This window comes from Aethalodelphis obliquidens, unplaced genomic scaffold (assembly GCF_003676395.1).
Source record: "Aethalodelphis obliquidens isolate GAN/ISIS:26980383/991018 unplaced genomic scaffold, ASM367639v1 scaffold33, whole genome shotgun sequence".
Classification (NCBI taxonomy): Eukaryota; Metazoa; Chordata; class Mammalia; order Artiodactyla; family Delphinidae; genus Aethalodelphis; species Aethalodelphis obliquidens.
Window position 1 is genome coordinate 13,349,928 of NW_020837977.1, and position 19,561 is coordinate 13,369,488.

At 42.4% G+C, this 19,561-nt stretch overlaps 1 protein-coding gene across 7 annotated transcripts in view; it reads left to right on the forward strand.

The window, feature by feature from the left end:
* ASPH (aspartate beta-hydroxylase) overlaps positions 1 to 19,561 on the forward strand; it is a 386,751-nt gene that overhangs the window by 86,518 nt on the left and 280,672 nt on the right. For all 7 annotated transcript variants that reach the window (XR_003437357.1, XR_003437358.1, XM_027128024.1 and 4 more), the window contains 2 exons: positions 3,930 to 3,974; positions 17,450 to 17,491. Coding sequence is in view for 5 of the 7 variants with exons in the window: in XM_027128024.1 (XP_026983825.1) it covers positions 3,930 to 3,974; positions 17,450 to 17,491 (87 nt within the window). In the remaining 2 variants the exon portion in view is untranslated. The remainder of the gene's footprint in view (positions 1 to 3,929; positions 3,975 to 17,449; positions 17,492 to 19,561) is intronic.

A 19,561-nucleotide genomic window follows, 5' to 3' on the forward strand; every position in this document is an offset into this window, starting at 1 on the left:
AAAAATCTACAAACAATAAATGCTGGAGAGGGTGTGGAGAAAAGGGATCCCTCTTGCACTGTTGGTGGGAATGTAAATTGATACATCCACTATGGAGAACACTATGGAGGTTCCTTAAAAAACTAAGTAGGACTACCATACGACTCAGCAATCCTACTACTGGGCATATACCCTGAGAAAACCATAATTCAAATAGAGTCATGTACCACAATGTTCACTGCAGCTCTATTTGCAATAGCCAGGACATGGAAGCAACCTAAGTGTCCATCGACAGATGAATGGATAAAGAAGATGTGGCACATATATACAATGGAATATTACTCAGCCATAAAAAGAAACGAAACTGAGTTATTTGTAGTGAGGTGGATGGACCTAGAGTCTGTCATACGAAGTGAAGTAAGTCAGAAAGAGCAAAACAAATATCGTATGCTAACACATATTTATGGAATCTAAAAAAAAAAAAGGTTCTGAAGAACCTATGGGCAGGACAGGAATACAGACATAGAGAATGGACTTGAGGACATGGGGAGGGGGAAGGGTAAGCTGGGACAAAGAGTGGCATGGACATATATACACTACCAAATGTAAAATAGATAGCTAGTGGGAAGCAGCCGCATAGCACAGGGAGATCAGCTCGGTGCTTTGTGACCACCTAGAGGGCTGAGCTAGGGAGGGTGGGAGGGAGACGCAAGAGGGAGGAGATATGGGGATGTATGTATATGTATAGATGATTCACTTTGTTTTAAAGCAGGAACTAACACACCGTTGTAAAGAAATTATACTCCAATAAAAACATTAAAATCATTAGGGATGAACTGAAAAAAAAAATACAGTTTTTTCCTAACCTTTTGATCAGCCAGTAGAGGGCGTAACAGAGGCTGCTCAGGGAATTCCTTCTGCTGGGCAGTGGGGCTCTGGATTGTGCGCCTCTGGCCCAGCCCGCAGCTTCTATGTTCCTGCGGCACTTGAGTGCACAGCGAGAGGAGACTTGTCACCGTCACTCGCCCACCAAACTTCTCTTCCCTTGTCTTCCCCCATCTTGGCTGGTTGCATCAATAAGTCCTCGGGTTCCCAAACCAGAAATGTGGGTGTTGTGTCCTCTCCCCCTCTCTCTATAGCTAATCCCAAGTCCTGTTGAATAGTCTCCTTAAACATTTCTCAAATTTATTCTTTCCTCTGAAGCTCTGGTAATCTAGTTCAGCCCCTCATCAACTTCCTGGACAATGGCTCTAGCCTGCTAGCTAGTCTTCTTAACTCCATGCTTGTCGCCTTCAAATCCTTCTTTCACAGTGTCACTAGGATGAGCTCTTCAGAAGTACACATCTGGCTATGTCAGTCCTGTGCTTAAACCCTTCTGTGTCAGTAAGGTTACTTTCTGCTGCAGGTAACAGAAAACTGAATCTGAATTGGCTTAAGCAGTAAAGAGATGGGACAGATCATTTGGGGCCTTGGAGGACCTAGTAAGGAATTTGGATTTTTTTCTGAGTACAGTGAGAATCTATGGAAATACTTGTGAGATATGACATAATCTGATTTATGTTTTGAAAGATTACTTGTACTCTTAGAGAATGGATTGGATGGAGCAAGAAGGGAAGCAGGGACCACCCTGTTAGGAAATTATTGAGTCCTAATCCAGAGAAGGGATCATGGTGGCCTGGAGGAAGACCATGAAGTGGAAATGGAGGGGCAAGTTTTAAACTTGAAATGTATTTTAGAATTACAACTGATGGAACTTCCTGATGGTGGTGAAGTAAAGAGGAATAAAGGGGCCTTTGGTTTGCTTTGAATAACTGTTGGGTGTTAGGGCTGTTTACTGAGAAGAAATGATTTTCTTTCCTGGTTTAGGGAAGAAAATCAAAGATTCCATATTAGGTATTTTATGTTCAGGAATTATGTGAGATGCCCAGGTGGAGGCGTCAAGTAGGGAGTCGGATATGCCAATCTGAGCCCGATGGGTGAGATGCCCAGGTGGAGGCGTCAAGTAGGGAGTCAGATATGCCAATCTGAGCTCGATGGGTGAGATGCCCAGGTGGAGGCGTCAAGTAGGGAGTCGGATATGCCAATCTGAGCCCGATGGGTGAGATGCCCAGGTGGAGGCGTCAAGCAGGGAGTTGGATATGCCAATCTGAGCCCGATGGGTGAGATGCCCAGGTGGAGGCGTCAAGTAGGGAGTTGGATATGCCAATCTGAGCCCGATGGGTGAGATCTGAGATGGATGTGAATGCTTGGAGCCATCCCCATGGAGATGGTGCCAATTCCATGGAAATACATCATTTTGGAGGTGAGTGCAGAGGGAGTAGACCAGCAGTTCCAGAACTGAGCTCTAAGGAATCCCAACATTGTGACGTTTGAGGGAGCATGCATAGCCAGTGAGAAAACCAGCAGGGAAGGATGGGAAAGAGCAGAAGGAAGGGAGAGTATGTTCTGTGCTACTGCCATTGGAATTTCAGGACTTGCAAAGCATCGATCGCATTTGGCAATGTGGAGAATGTCGGTGATCTCAGCAAAAGCTATTTGAGTAGATTGATGGGGGTCAAAGCCATACTGAAGTGGATTTACAAAGTCCTGGAGTAAGACAAAGTAGGCTCTATCAATAGGCAATACTTTCAGGTTGTGCTAATATAACGAATTATTTCTTTTAAAAAATCTTGTTATATCATTACCAAAATACATTTCAGATAAGTTTGTTAAATGTACATTTTTCTCAGAATAAATTTGGATGAAAATTTATCACAGTAATAGTGTCTCTCTTAGTATAACATCAGGGATGAAAATAACAACGGATGTGGTTAATACTTTACGATGCATACAAGTTTTTCAAATATACCTAAAATGACAAAAGTAAAAGAAGTTCTGAGAAAAATATTGGTCAAGTTGGTAAAGTGCTAACATGTCTCTAGATTATTAAGAACCAAATAAATAGGCAAACCATGAACAAGCCAGTCACAACACCGAAAGCTAGTGAACATTCGTGGTGCTGCCACTAGGAGAAGGAACTCTTCCAGAAGCTTAACAGGGGTCAGGGAGAATATGTGTGATAGTTTTCTGTTTCCTTTTTACTTTTATCTAAAATATTTCCAACTGTTTTGAGCATGTATCATTCTTAAAATTAGAAGCAAAGTAATGCAAGAAGAAAAATGATTAAAATAGCTGCATAAATATTTTGAGTTTTAGAAAATGCTAATAAAAATTCCTCCTTTTGACCGAAGCCTGTTAAAAATCTTGAGCAAAGGGAAAGCAGATACAATCTTACCTCTCGATTACGGTAATGTTACAGGGGTTGGTAGGGATGAAGATGTAAATATGTGATGTAATTTTATAGAGTGAATCAAGTCAGTATATCATTATACTGTTGAGTGTGGAGGCTTACAGTTTCTTTAGTTGTAAGTAGGTTGAAGTAGCCAAGGAAAAAGACTAGATGTTAACGTTCACGTCCACATTTCTGGCTAGTTTTAGAATATGTTAACCTTGAGTATTATTTTTCAAAAACAAGTTTATTAAAGATAGTGATATATTTTTAAGATTCAGTTTCAATTTGACTTTTTGTGCCATTAAGAAGAAACGAGATGCTTTAAATGTCTTTCTTCAGCTTTCTTATCAAGTCTGATGCAAAATTGTGGTGAAAACTTAGGTTTTAGTTCATATCTCCTTTGCCAGACTGAGTTTTGAGGTCAGTCAGTTAGGCAGATAATGTTTTAAAGCCTGTAGTTCAGGACAGTTGAGAAATACACAACATTTTACGAAGTTATAGCTAATTTTTCTGTGTTGGGATGGTGGAAAAACCTATTGTTTTATGATAATTGCAGTTGAACACCCAAAAAAGTCTGTGAAAATGATCACTGTAACTTAAAGATCGGTGGTCTGTATTTTAAATACTGGTCAGCAATCTGTAATGCAGTGTTTTATGATTTATGATTTATTTATTTTAGAGGTGCACGTGCCCCATGCGGAGGAACAGCGAGAAGTACCACCAGGTATGGCATTTTGTCAGATGTATCGCTTTTTCCTTTTTTGTTTAAAAGATGCTGCTGATACACTAGTTGGAATAATTCTGTGAAGAGTAGAATTCCTGAGAGAGGAGGATTAATTATACCTAAATTTAAAAAGAAACTGTTCCGTGTTTTCGTCAGTTGAGCCGAAGTAATGGGAAATAGACATCAGACTGAGTCTAGTACATATTTGTTGAGCTAGACTTTGAGGAGTACTCATGATCAAAGTACTGTATGATTGTTGCCATTATAGATGGTGCTAGTAGTGGAAGTTAGGTAGGCTTCCATTATAGATGGTGCTAGTAGTGGAAGTTAGGCTTTTTTTTTTTTTTCCTTTCGTTCTGATTGACAGGCTATCTGATGGAGGATGTGGAATCAGACTTGCCTTCAGATAAAAGATTAATAGTGTTTAAATTAGTGACATTGGCCCTCCTCCTCCCCAGTCTTCCCCGAGAGCACCCTTGTGCCCTGCGTGACCCAGGCAGTCCTTCCTGCCAGCCCACTGTGTTACACCCGTCCCTCTGCTTTTTCCTCCCTTCCCCCGTATGTCCCTTTCATCATCAGTGAGTTTAAACTCATCACCGATGAGTTCAACCAAGGCCTGTGCTTTCAGATGCGTTTCAGAGATGACATTAACCATACCTGCAGTCGGAAATTAACATAGAAACCTCTTGCTTTCAAAGTGGGAAAAAAATGTTTCATTAGGAGAGGATTTTTGTATTTCTTCCTGTCTCTCTGTTTTATTTCCATTTGTTTTCTTTCTGTGTCATTTATTGGTTCAATTTTTACTCACGTTTTTCACATGATGCTTAATGTGAATTCTGTAGCAATGATGTACATTCGTATTACTGATTTTGGTAGAAATAATTGTGCCTTCCAAAATTTAGTGAAATACTAAATTTCAAGAGGAAAACAACCTTTTCTAATCAAAGAGTGTTTTTAGTTACACCACAGCTCATATTTGCTTATTTAACAGTTGGGATGTTTCAGGTTTTGATAGTTGTGGCGTGTTGTACATTTAAAATATATACGAATACTAAAGGAGCTGCATTGTTGGTATTGTGATATGAGTGAGAAAAGAAATCCATGGAGAAATTGATCTTTTACAAGATGACTGCTGGGCATATGAGTATATTTTGTGTTTAGGAAAGATGCACAGAGCAGGGAAGGTCGATGTTTCTGCCCTGCTTCTGTAATTTCCTCTTCGTTGTTGAGCAATGCTTCACAGAATGCCTCGTTTCTAACCTGAGGATGCAGGGCAGGTTACTGAATTTGCATTTTGATTACTGTCCATTCCTCTCAAGAAAATTGTTTCATAAGTATTCCTAAAAATAACGAGTTTCTGCAACACTGACTCTTTTCTAGTTATAGTTGATATTTTTTAATATTTACCTGACTTGAATGAAGGTAGGAAACGTAATAATATTTTCTGACCAAAAAGTTCTGTGCTTCTACTTTGGTGTTTTATAAATGCAGTCCAAGAATTTCCTTGGAACATAAATACAAAATACTAAGTGGTTGGGGGGCTGGAATAAGGTGCCTTTTTTGATGAGATGTTTAACAGCTGAAGTAAATGAAAATGAAGATTGGATTCATATGCATGTTTCCTGACACACAATGAGCTCCCAGTAAATGGTGGCGGGGGCTCTTGTTGTTTAGTAATTAATTAGCCTGATCTCTGAGGTGGATCAAGAGAAGCTAAATTCTGAGAGCCCTGATCAAGGAGTTGTAACCTGTCAGTTGTAATGCATTTGTCTTACATTCTGGTGTCATAAAAATTTGAGTGATGCACTGCACGGCTGCAGTTTGACCTTCACCAAAGAGGATGTGAGGCGGAGAGTCAGCAATAATTATTTGTAATGATTGCACTGGGTTTGCTTATTTCCTATTATCTTCTTAGTCTTACTTTATATTACATTTTTTAAATTATTCAGTCTTACAAAAGAATAATATTCATAAATCGCTCTCTATTTTGTACAATAAGGTGACTGCTTTTGCAACAGTGTTGAACTATGTGAACTGAGGAAACAATCGTGGGACCCATTTCCTTACTACCTTACTACCTTTCAATCTTTAAAATTCCTTATTCAGTGGAAAACGCAAACTGAGGCCCTCTGCAAAATGCTGGGTATCTGTTTTCCTGGCCCTCGGAATCTAACTGATGATTACTTTGCCTTCCCCGATCTTTCTACGACTAGGTTATACAATCTTAATATTGCATATTAAAGTTCATAGTAACATACTTATCGCTGTGATAATCCCATCCTGTGGGTGTACAGCTGGGGATAGCAACCAATACAGCGTCATTAACTTCTCAGAGTGGTACACAGGGCAGCACCCAGAGGAGGGGGAACTAACCCGACTTTGGGGCCCAGAGTGTAAGCGTGAGGCAAGGCCTCCCACGTGTGGTCGTGCTGGAGCGGAGCCTTGAGGAGCTGCTGGAAGTGAAGGAGCTGGCACGTCGGGGGTGGGCACGCAAGTGCGTGCAGCACAAAGTCCAAGGTGGGGTGCCAGGTACAGGTGTAAGTAGACAGTGTGGATGGGCAGGCGGCGCTTCTCGGAGGATCCCGTAAACAATGTTTGTGAATTTGAACGTGGGCCTGAAAGTGCAGGGAAGCAGCAGAAAAATTCCAAGGCGGGGAGTCGTGTGATCAGATCCAGATTTGAACAGAGGAGGTCCTGTGAGGAGGTGGAGACCAGTCAGGGGGCAGATGTGTTCATCTAAGCAGAAGTGGTGGGACCTGGAACTGGTGGCAGGGACGCAGAGCAGGGACGGATTTCACGGACCCTGGCGGTGGAGGTAATTTGGTGGGAGAGGGGCTGGTTGAGGGGGAAGAGTCGAGCTTGATTCCTGTGCTTCCGGCTTGAATGGATGAATGATGGAACCTTAATGGAGATACAGAAGGCGGGAGGAACAGAGGGTAGCAGAGACCACTGGCCTGAATTTGGAGACGCTGGGTTTGCAACTTGGTGGACTACTTCTGAGTGGAGACTTCTTCAAATACGTAGGGGCATAACTTGAGCCATTCAGAGCTGTAACTGAGCTTTTACGTTGTTTGCCTTGTTATTCTTTGAATAAGTTCCCATGGTCTCCAGGATTTTTGATTGCACAGGTTACAGAAGTGCTTATTCCTCACAATCCAGCTAACGGTTAAATTCTAAGAGAACCTAAGGTCAAACCCATCTTCTAAAACTCTTTCTGTTGAGGTGTAATTTACACACAGGGAGGTGCTCACATGTTGAGGGTACAGTTTGATGGACTTGTACGTGTGATACATTCTTGTACCCACTACGCAGAGTTCTTCCAGCCCCTGGAGGTCTCTCCCTCTCCCCTCCCCCAGTAACGCGCCCACAAATGATAACTACCGTTCTGACCCGTGTCATCATAGATTGATCTGCCCGTCTTTGAATTTGATTGAATAGAACCGCAAGTAAACACACACACATATATATACACTTTTTTTGTGACTGGTTTCTGTTGCTCATCATTATGACTGTGAGTTTCATCCTTTGATATTTATAGTTATTGGTTTTATCAGTTCTATTTACTGTAATATTCCATGTAAAAATTCCATTCTGTGTTTATGGCTGCAGGGACTATTTCTAGTTTGGGGCTGTTATGAAGAAAGCGGCTGTGAATATTCTTATACATGTCTCTTGGTAGACAAACATTCATTTCTGTTGGATGTACAAAAGTATACATATAATTTCCAGTTCCTTCTCGTTAGCACCAAATAATTCTGCTTACATAAAAATTTCTGGTTACACACACACACGTATGCACACATGTAGACAGATACATAGGGGAGGAGGGAAGGGAGGGAGGGAGGAAGGAAGGATCACAATCCAGCTTTAGAAATTATATCGGAATTTGGGCCTTTATGTGCACAAACGCCTTTTTTTTTTTTTTTTTTTTTTGCGGTACGCGGGCCTCTCACTGTTGTGGCCTCTCCCGCTGCGGAGCACAGGCTCCGGACGCGCAGGCTCAGCGGCTACGGCTCACGGGCCCAGCCGCTCCGCGGCATGTGGGATCCTCCCAGACCGGGGCACGAACCCGCGTCCCCTGCATCGGCAGGCGGACTCTCAACCACTGCGCCACCAGGGAAGCCCACAAACGCCTTTTTTACTCTAATTGTAACATAGATCCAGTGCTGTGGTAGTAAAATAAATCAGACACTAGAGTTCGGAATAAGAAAATATTTGTTGAAAGTTGGACAGGAATGAATTTTACTTCTTTTAAAATAGTGTATACTTTTTTTACCAACCACTTATATCTTCAATAACATTAAAATTGATATAAGATTATTAAAGTAATATATTTTAACTGCAACTTCAGTATCCTCTTGCCCCTTGAAAATCCTTCCTTTATTTGTGTTTCAAATGCCATACTAGACTTTCCCCCCCTCTATTGCATTTCTTTTTAATACAGTGAAAACATTGATGGGAGAAATTTAATTTAATTTGTATTTCGCAAAAGACTGACATTTTTAAATTCAGTTGTAATTCTCAGATGCTCTAGAGAACCTCTGATGTTCATTAGCTTTGCAATGAAAGCAGTAGGAACTACTTTCATAGTAGTAGGGCCCCCAGGGACTACTCTAGGTAGTGAATCATTCTGTTACCCTGTTGCTGTTAAAAACAACAACAATACAAAAAAAAAAAAGCATTTACTTCTGTTGCTGGGTTTTTTAAAAGTAGAGTAAAAATGAAGCAGTTTCGCAGTCTATGTCTAGTTGGTCCTTTAATTTAGATTTCCCCTTATCTTTGCAGATACTTAAAGCTTCAGAAAGGCTGCCCCTACCACCACAGGAGGACCAGTTTACCCATACGCTGCAAAAGATGGCTGGGATAGATCTTGTGAAGTAATTTCTGAGCAGACCAAGATCTTTGGGAATGAACACTAAAGATGTTTTGAATGAACCATAGTCCACTGGCATTTTAGTGTATTTTTTTTTAGAAACAAAAATCACATGTGATGTTACATTCCTGCATGTCCTTTTCTGATAGCCTTAGTGGATCCATTGGATTTCTTTTCTTTTTCCTTTTGTGACACAGCTTTTAGTCTTACCTGCATTTATGTGTTTTTCAGACAATAGTTAATAATCGTATTGATGAGGTAGCAGCAATTGTCATGGCAGGATTTTAATATCTCTTATCCGTAATTAACACTAACTGTGTTGGGCTGACTTATATACACTGTGTGAAACATGATTTAAAACCACTACGAGTGTCTTAAAGACACTGATGGGGTCATTATTAGCTGTGAAGATTTGCGTTGTATATATCTGCAGCAATACCTTTATAAAAAATGGCTACGTTAGCTTCGAGTATTCAGGGTAAAACTCAACATTTGAGATTCCTGTAGCTTTTAGCTTGTTAATTAGAAAAATTTTAAATTTCAATAAAAGTTTAAATTATCATGGTTAATTTATTTTTCAAAATAAGGGGGGAAACGTTATTGTTAGGACGCAGGGGAAAGGAATGGCCTGTTATATCATGCAAAAATGCTTTTCCACACCTCGGAGTGATTGTAGAATAGCTGTAGTCCCGTGAGTATCTGTGTAAATTTTAGAAAGTCTCTTATCAATTACTGGTGCATAACGTAAAGGTTGTCCTGCCTTTGGCTGGTTAAGTAACGCCCATACAACGCCGAAGCCTGCTCCGTGTATAAAAGTCCACAGGGCCTCTGGCTGGGTGATGTAGGCTGTGTGAAAAGTGCTCACAAGCCAGAGGCCCGCTGCTGTCTGACAGTGTGTGAGCCCTTTCCTTTCCACGCTGAAGCATTTCTTCTGTTTTTAGTGTGAGTCATTTGTGGCTCAGAAATAGCCGCCGTGATGAAAATACTCATTTGTTAGAAAAAAAAAGGTAGCTACACCCTCATTTTGAAAGGACCCTGAGCTATAAAAAAAAAGAAAACTCTAAGAAGTGGTTTCATTTGTGTGTCCGGGGAGCTCTTGATCATGTTCACATTGTTTTAAGATAAAGTGGCATTTTTTTCTGCTTTTAGGGTCAAAATCAAAGAGATTTTATATTTTTCTCATTAGAGGTCATCGGTACAATGTAGTAAGTTATGCTGAACTGTAGTGTAGTGAAACCCAAAGTAATATGTTAGTAAAGAAGCAATAATTTTCTAAAGCTGTGATCTGGGTAATACAGAGTTGCTACTCAGAATCTCCTGAAGCTCTTACTCCGTATTGTGAATTATAGAAGACTACTTTTTATAAAGCCATATTTTTTTAGGGAAACTTAGGAGTGACATAGAACTGATAACTGCGTAGAATAAATTTTGCTGGATTTTTGTATATAATCATCTCTAGAACTCTGGACATTGAAGATTCATTATGCTGTGGTCAACTTCAAATACTTTCTAATTCCAAATATCTCCACGAATGAGACTTGTCTTTACAGATATATGCCAAGCTGGGCAGCATCAGTGGATTTTCTAAAAATAATGTAATCATCTTCTGTTGAATGTTATTTGAGTGCAATAAAATGCAGAATTCATCTCTACATTGTCCTTATTTTGAAGTATATTATTTTTTGTTTTGTTACATAACAAAATTGGTTCATTTTATACTTACTAGTATTTTAGAATATTATAGCATTTTTGATGACTAAAATCACAAAGGCGTACCTTCAACCTCTTTCTTAACCTATTTCTTGTAGGTAATGTTTATTTATTTTGTTTAACATTTACTATTATGCTACATTTTTGGGAGCAGAATGAAAATGAAATAGCCCCTGCATCCATCCTGTGTAGGTTTTTGTCCGGCACCTAGAAGTTCTGATAATTCCCTGGTGCGGCCACTCCCCTCCCCTGTACCCTCTGATCCTCTGTTGACCATCACACGGTGGGGATATTAACTTCAGCCTGGTTGAGAGGACCAAGGAGCAGCTGGAAGGGCAGCATAGGATACAGAAGGTTCTCTTCTGATCTTCATTCTGTGGGCAGAAAAGGAGAACTAGACACATAGGGACGAAGCTTCTGGGGTTCTAGAAAGTGTTGTTTTCTCTTCAATATGCCCAGAAGAAACTCTTAGAAAAAGACTTTCAGGCTAAGCAGACCACTTTTCCTGACTGCACTTACTCTGCTAAGTGCTGAGTTAGGGAGTCGAGTTTTCCCAGCACATGGGTGTTACTACCCTGCTCGCAGACAAGGAGACTGAGGGTCAGAGAGGCTGAAATGCCTGCTGGCTGAGGTCATTCATGGCCTAGAGTCTAGAGTGCTCAGGTGGGCACCAGGTGGAAGGCGGAAGCCATTGGAGGGCGGCCACAAGCTGGTGGAGGGCAGTTAGGTAACTAAGGAGTAATAGTCCAGGTGATGTTGTGATAGGACCTGACCTGGGGAAGCGCTATTGGAGAGAGAGGACGCGGACCACGTGACTTAGTGAAGACTGGGTCAGGGAGAAGCGGAGCCCCAGGTCTGGGTCTTGCGGGGTGAACAAATGCCAGTGTGACAAGGAACTCGGGAGGACACACAGGCCTGGATGGAGATTAGCTTTGCCAACAAGAACTGGCCAGTAGGCAGATTAGCGCAGTAGCTGGAATATGATTGCGTTCAGAATAATTGAATATGCAAAAGTGATTTTTTTTTAATGGTTGTATGACAGTTTTTAAAAGATTAAGATCCTGTTCTTTTTAGTAAGATTTTCCTTTTAACATTAAATAGTGCTGAAAAAGAAGAAGTAGGCGGGAGCCCAGAGCGAGGCGCACAGCGGAGGAGTTGGGATCCGGCGCAAAAGTTTCCTCCGAACTGCAGCCCCGCGCGCCACCGCCAGGGCCGGGGCCGGGGCCCTAAACCTCGGCGTCCCCGGCCCCCCGCCACCTGGGGGGTCGCCCTCCCCGCTGCCGCCTCCTCTCCGATTCCCGCCTGCCCGGGGCCAAGGGGCTCTGCTGCAAGCCCCCGGCCCGGAGGGCGCCCCGGGGTCTCTGTGCCCGCCCGCGCCCGCCGGCCCAGACACCTGTTCGGCCCAGCCCGGCCCGGTCGCCGGGGGCCAGGATGAAAGTGACCGTGCGCCTCGGCAGGACCGGCACCGTGGTGCCCTGCAAGGAGGGCCAGATGCGTGTCCGGAAGCTCACGCAGCAGGCGCTGCAGCGGTACCTGAAGACCCGGGAGAAGGGAAAAAGGAATCGGAAGCTCTGAGAACACTGCGCTTTACTCTCCCACATGGCAGCCATCAGTTGGAGCTGAGGACACCTCTTTAGAAGGAATCATCGTGCTGTAGTCTCCATCACCACCTTTCTCAGCAGATGAGTGTGCCCCCAATACTGCTTCCTTGTGTGCTGGCGCCTCAGGGTTCTGGCCTTTCTTTCAATCGGATCTCATCCATTCCATGGCTTCAGCTACCCTCAAGCACACACCTGTCTAGCCTTGAACTTGCTAGAACTCAATATCCACCAGCCTGTGGCCTTCACCTCCTTGATGTCCCATATACAGTTCGAGCCCAGCCTGTTCTCTGTACATCTGCTCGTCCCCATTCTCCTGTAGCCTGTTTCTCCATTTCTGATGCCACCATTCACCTGGTTATCTAATCCAGAAACCTGGAAGTCCTTCATTCCTTGATGACCTCTCATCCTCCATATTCTACCACTTGTCTAGTTGGTCAGAAAGTTCCTTTGATGCTTCCACGCGCTCTTTGATCTGCTTCCTCTTTTCTGCGCCAAACCTTGCGTTTCTCATTCCTACCATGGGGAACTGCAGCAGACCAGTTAACTGGCCTTTCTGCCTTTTCTAGTTCCCAACTCTTCCAGACTGTTCTCCATTGAGGACTTTACAGCTGCAAATCTGATCATGTCTGGAGTATTGCTGGGAGTATTTGAATGGCTCTACATTGCTTTTAGGTGAAAACCCACTTTGCTTACCGGTCCAGTACCTTCTCTGTTCCACTGTACCCTTTAAATTGGTACATGCAATGTAGTATTCTGTCACATTTTCCCCCACCCCAGGTAAATCCTGCTTATCTTTTGGGATGAGTCTCCAGTTGCCTCTCCTCTAGGAATTCCCTCCCTCCCCTCCCCCCTCACCATCACTTAGGGGCCTCATTCTCGTGTTCCTAGAGCTCCCTGTGCTGTGCTTTCATTTTGAAAACTACATTTACATTATACTGTCTATTGGTCAGGGTCTAGTAACTTAACAGACAGCCCCCGAAGGACAGTGGTTTATCCCAGCAAAGGGTTCTCTTTCCAGGTGGGAGGTGTGGGCTCTGACCCATACAACCACCTGTCCACTGTTCCTTTTGGCTTTGGAGTTTTCTGCAGATCCCCTGCACTGTGCTAACTGATGAACAAAGAGAGTGTGGAGGATGCCACAGGAGGCGTAGGGCCTGGCCTGGAAGTGGCAGACATCACTTTTGTGTCAGCATTCTACTGGTGAGACTGGCCATGTGCACCGTCTAGATGCAGTGGCCTGGGGAAGTAGTCCACTTGGACATAGGAGAGCGACTAGCTGGGCTCTGCCACACGGTGCAATCATTTTGTCTCTCTTACTCTGCTGTGGGCTATTCAAGAACAAAGAATGAGTCATTTATTTTCCTATCCCCATTTTTTAGCACAGTATCTGATATATAGTAGGTATACCAGAAATGCTCATTAAATTATATCAAAGTCCACATCGTTTTCTTTCATAAAAATGAAAATGACCTTGTATTCAACACAATGTTTTGTAAGTTTGAAATCTTCATATGTGGTATAGTTTTAAAAAGAAAGTCTAAATGCAACTTTTCTCGATTATCTTCAAATAGCTCATCTCATCCACATGTGCTGTAGGCAGTAGTTAGTGATCCGTTATATCTGCCACACTGGTTGTCTTTATAACAGCTTCAAATTCTGACACGTTGACTCGCTTTGTAGATTTCTGAGAACTGAGCTCTGCAGTTGTGGATCGTCAGCAAAGGAACATCATAATGTTTTTGTTCCATGAAGATTTGTGCCGTGCTGTCCCATATATTTGAACAATGTTTGATTTTCAGCATTTTATTCATTCATTTCATGTTGATTTTAAAAATGATTCTGGACTGTCAAAAGAAAAAGAAAAAGTAACGTTAGTACAGTTAGAGAATGTGTAACATCGTTTTCTTTTCGTGTATGTATTTAAACACTAAATTCGAGTTACCGGTGAGATTGTAATTTTCTGGGTTGGACTGAGTGTAGAGTTCCCTTTTATGTATGGACTGCCCACTGTTGGAATATACAGAGCATGACTAACGTAGTATTGTTGTAGAGTGTGGCCTTCTGAATCCGTCTTAATTGTTCTGCAACCCTTGGCAAGATTCCTTAGCCTCTCTAAGCCAGTTGCCTGATCTACAGAATTAAAATTACCTTTCAGAGCTGATCGAGTTAAATGGGATCATCTGCATTAAGTGTTTAGAACAATGCCTGGCAGACAGTTAAATTTTAATAAATCATTTTCCTTTTTGGCACATCGAGGGCCATTGGAGGTCTCCCAGGGAAGCCTATGTACAAAGAGTAAAGGAAAGCAAAGTTACGCTTTATTCTACTGTGCTGAATGCTAGTGAGGTAAGCTGGATCTCTTAGAAAACTTTACCTAAGCTCAATTTAAGCACTGAAAACCCGAGAAGCTAAAATTCCCTGCTCTGTGTATTTTCCACACCCAAACACGAGTCTCGGATCTCAGCATGCTGATGTGAGGTAGGGCAGAAGAGGACACAACCCACAGCTTTCGCCCCGGGGCCGGAATGATTGGGCTAGGCCTTCTTAGGGCAGCCTCTCGCCCACCCTAGGTATTGCATTGCAGGAGATACAAACACGGTGGCCCTGATTCCTGGGAGCGCACCTGGCCAGGGCCCTCCCACACCTATTTAAAAGGTGACCAGTTCAATCCACTCCTCCTTCCTTGGTTTCCCCCCAGGGGCAGGAAGATTTGTGGAGAGCCCTAAACTTTTCTTCATGACCAGCACCTACCCGTCTTCTCTAGTCAACTTAAAACTTGCATTTTATGCTTGATTTTTAAAATTACACTAGCCATGTGTCAGGTAACAGATTACTGGAAGGTGTGGAGACGCCCAGCCCTCCTGCAGGCATTGCTGGTACCGCAGAGAGAGAGCTCCTTGGAGGTGGAGATTTTCGATGCTTTTCTTCTATCCTGTATCCCTGATGCCTACAAGAGTGCAGCTTACTAACCGATGTACTGCCTGGACTGATAAGGAGGGTATATATTAATAAGATCAGAAATTCTAGAAAGTTCAGTAGTGATCTAGAAGTCTTTTATTTATTTATTTTGCGGTACGCGGGCCTCTCACCGTCGCGGCCTCTCCTGTTGCGGAGCACAGGCTCCGGACGCGCAGTCCCAGTGGCCATGGCTCACGGGCCCAGCCGCTCCGCGGCATGTGGGATCTTCCCGGACCGGGGCACGAACCCACGTCCCCTGCATCGGCAGGCGGACTCCCAGCCACTGCGCCACCAGGGAAGCCCTAGAAGTCTTTTTTATTTTATATCCTCATACCTCCTGAAGCACTGGCTAGTGTGTATACAGCCATCGTTATAAAACCCACTCTTTGCAAAAGTCAAGACCTGCACTTCTCTTTGCCTTCGTTTCCCTTCCAACAAAAGTAGAGGCTGGCACAGGAGAAAGAGCGTGTTTTGGGATTGTGTGCACCGCTGACCTTGATGACTTGGGCCCTCTACTTTCTCAGCTTCCGCTTCCTCCTCTGCACGAAGAAGGAGATAAGACCTTCTGCGGAGGGTGTCGGGAGACAAGAGACATGCCTTGTGCTTGGCACCAAGCTGGCACACTTTTAGTCAGTTTGCTTCCTCTCACCTGGGGTCTCAAAGGAGAAAGACACTCGATGGATAAAAATCCCCCTTGCATCAGGAGCCTGCCTCAGATTTACTTCTCGCCTCCAGAAAATGAAATGGTTTATATGAATGAATGTGGGAAACTGGGGATGAAAAAATCCAATGATCATGACTGCAACCCTGAACGCACCCTGCATGGCACCCGCACCCTCTCACGTCTACTCTGGGGAAAGGATGGAATCTATGACTTTTTAAAAATTAATTAATTTATTTTTGGCTGCGTTGGGTCTTCGTTGCTGCGCATGGGCTTTCTCTAGTTGCGGCGAGCGGGGGCTACTCTTTGTTGCAGTGCGCAGGCTTCTCATTGCGGTGGCTTCTCTTGTTGTGGAGCACGGACTCTAGGCGCGCGGGCTTCAGTAGTTGTGGCACGCGGGCTCAGTGGTTGTGGCTTGCGGGCTCTAGAGCGCAGGCTTGGTAGTTGTGGCGCACGGGCTTAGTTGCTCCGTGGCATGTGGGATCTTCCCAAACAAGGGCTCGAACCTGTGACCCCTGCGTTGGCAGGTGGATTCTTAACCGCTGCGCCACCAGGGAAGTCCCTGGAATCTATGATTTTTTTAATCAATCTCCCAAACTCTGCCCCATCCCCACTGGAACTCACGCATACACATCATTCCTAGGAATTCTCAAAGGCTAGATAAGTACCTACTGGGACAGAAATTAACTGGTCTACCTTGAAAATTAACTAGATCCTAATCTGTACTAAACCAAAGGCCAGATAGGAGGTTATAAATGCAGAAATGAGCTTGTTTACACAGTCAGGTCATGTGCTGTTGTTCCCTGTCTGTGGTGGGTGTTCTTCGGCCTGTCCAGGCTCTTGGTGGGTTTTGCTGTGCTCGGCAGCCCCATCCGCTGGTGGAGAGACACTAGCTGTGATGAACTTAGTGAGAGGCTGATACAGCCTCTCCTCAGCAGGTGAGCTATAGCACACCTGGGCTCAGTGTGGGCATCCCCACTGGGTCACCTGTGGATGTATGAAGTGCTTGAGGAGTGAGGCTAGTGTTCTCAGTAGGGTGGCATGCTGCATTCCTTGAAAGCACACAGTGCCTATTATAAAGTAGTATATGGCTTTAGGAGGCAATAAAAATATTGGACAGGCCTTGAGGAGGGCTTCTCCTGACCCAGTTTGCACCCACAGGGGCACTTACTGTTGGTGAAGGTGACCCTCCACCCCTTAAAGACCAGGAACATTCAGCCTGGTGCCCAGTACCTACTTACTGCTCGGCGACTTTTATAAGTTATTCAGATTCTTAATATTTTATAACAAATTGCATGTGTAAAGAATTCAGGATTTAGGAAAATTGAATGGTTTGCCCAGAAATATTTTTCTGTTTTTTTAAATTGAAGTGTAATTAATTTACAATGTCGTGTTAGTTTCAGGTGTACAACAAAGTGCTTCAGTCATATATATATATATAATTTTTCAGATTCTTTTCCATTGTAGGTTATTACAAGATATTGAATATAATTCCCTGTGCTGTACAGTAGGTTCTTGTTGTTTATCTGTTTTATATACAGGAGTGTGTATCTCTTAATCCCAGAAATATTGTTCTTAAACGATATTTATTTGAATTCATTTAAAGATAGTCCTGTAATTTGACATATTGAATCATGACTCTCACAGTACTTATTTTGCTTTATCTTTTCAGAAACAAATAAGAAAACAGATGATCCAGAAAAAAAAGAAAAAGGTGAGATTATCAAATCAACGTTTCAAGTATACATAGGGAAGAGTTACTGAATCAATACTATCCATGAATAACATGATTTTATTTTATATCACTAGTTAAAATAAATTGCCAGTGAGTTTATTATTTCAATGATTTTATCAACAGACATGAATATTCTCCATAAACATTAAAAGCTAAGGCTCTGGAGAGAGATTGGCTTCTAATCCTGGTTTTGTCATTCACTGTACATGCATCTTGAGAATTACTTAGCCTCTGTGCCACAGTTTCCTCTTCTGTGATATGGGAATAATAATAATAGTACCAACTTCCAGGAACTGTTTCCACAATAGTAATTAAGTGAAAATATATGTAAAGTTCTTAAAGCAGTGCCTAGCACAGGAAAAGCACTTAGGAAACCTTAATTATTATTGTCACCTTTGTTGACAAAGGTGCTAAGTAGAGAGATCCAAGGTAGAGAGATCCAAAGATTATTAGAACGTGTTCTTTTTTCAAGGAACTCTGAATTGTTGGAAAGAAAGGCATGCAAACAGTTACATCCATATAGAAAACGTCATCTCTGCCTTCTGAGAACTTATGACAGAGGCATTCTAATAAATTTAAGAATGGTGTAGAATTTTAATTCAACTCTCACAAAGGTCATTAGAGTGAGGAGCTATTAAATTTATAGTTAAATTTATAAATATTATATGGATGATCATAGAATAGTGTTTATACTTTTAGAGTCAATTGAATGATAAAATCGTCAATGATTAAACATTATTGGAGTTTTCAGGAATGGCTTTAATTTGTGGTGATAAAAGAAGTATTTACGCTTAAAAGGTACAGTTCGAGTAAGGTCCAAGATCTTACTTACTCAGTATGTAAATACTACTTGAGTATATGGAGTTACTGGCCTGTGGCCATTATTTTATAGCCCTTAGGCTGGGAACCAAGCGTTTAGCTCATGCATTTTTTTTTCTGACTAGTTGTTTTTAATTTTATATTAAAGTGATACACAGGTCTAATTTTTAAAGTGACTTATAAAGAAAAATAATATTCTTCCACCCTACTACTCCCTATCGATGAGTCCCATCCCAACATTTTTAGTTGTTTCTTCTAGTACTTCCCTATGCATTTCTTTTGTTTTAATTGAAATACAGTTGATTTACAATGTTGTGTTAATTTCTGCTGTACAGCAAAGTGATTCAGTTATACATTTATAGATATTTTTTTTTAAATATTCTTTTCCATTATGGTTTATCATAGGATATTGAATATAGTTCTCTGTGCTATACAGTAGGACCTTGTGGTTTATTCATTCCATATATAATAGCTTAAATCTGCTAACCCCAACCTAGCAATCCATCCCTCCCCCACCCCCCTTTCCCTTGGCAGCCACAAGTCTGTTCTTTATGTCCGTGAGTCTGTTTCTGTTTCATAGATAGGTTCATTGGGGTCATATTTTAGATTCCACATTTAAGTGCTATCATATGGTATTGGTCTTTCTCTTTCCGACTTCACTTAGCATGATAATCTCTAGGTGCACCCATGTTGCTGCAAATGGCATTATTTCACTCTTTTGTATGGCTGAGTAGTATTCCATTGTATATATGTACTACTCCATTGTACATATGTAGTACATCTTTATCCTTATATCTGTCAATGGACATTTAAGTTGTTTACACCTACGCATTTCTAAATAACTTCTGAATTCCGCAATTTTCTCCTCCATGTTGGAAACCGTTGGCTGGCTTTTATATATAGATGACTGGGATTTCACCTGATCATCTACTCACACAAGCTCTCCATGCTGCCTTACCTCCCCCATCTTCCACTATATTCATGACTTACTCTGTTGGGTAGTGATGAGTACTAAGGAGAAAAGACAAAGCAGAGAGGAGGGTATCAGCAGCTTTTGATAGAACTGATCACTTCCTCTCCTCCGGAACACTTCCTTCCCTTGGCCTGCAAGATGCCACGGTCTTCTGACTTTCCTCCTATCTCTACTGTTTGCTTTTTCCCAGCCTCTTGGGGTGGTTGCTCCTTTTCGCCCTGACCATCAGGCATTGGAGGCTCCAGGATCAGTCCTCA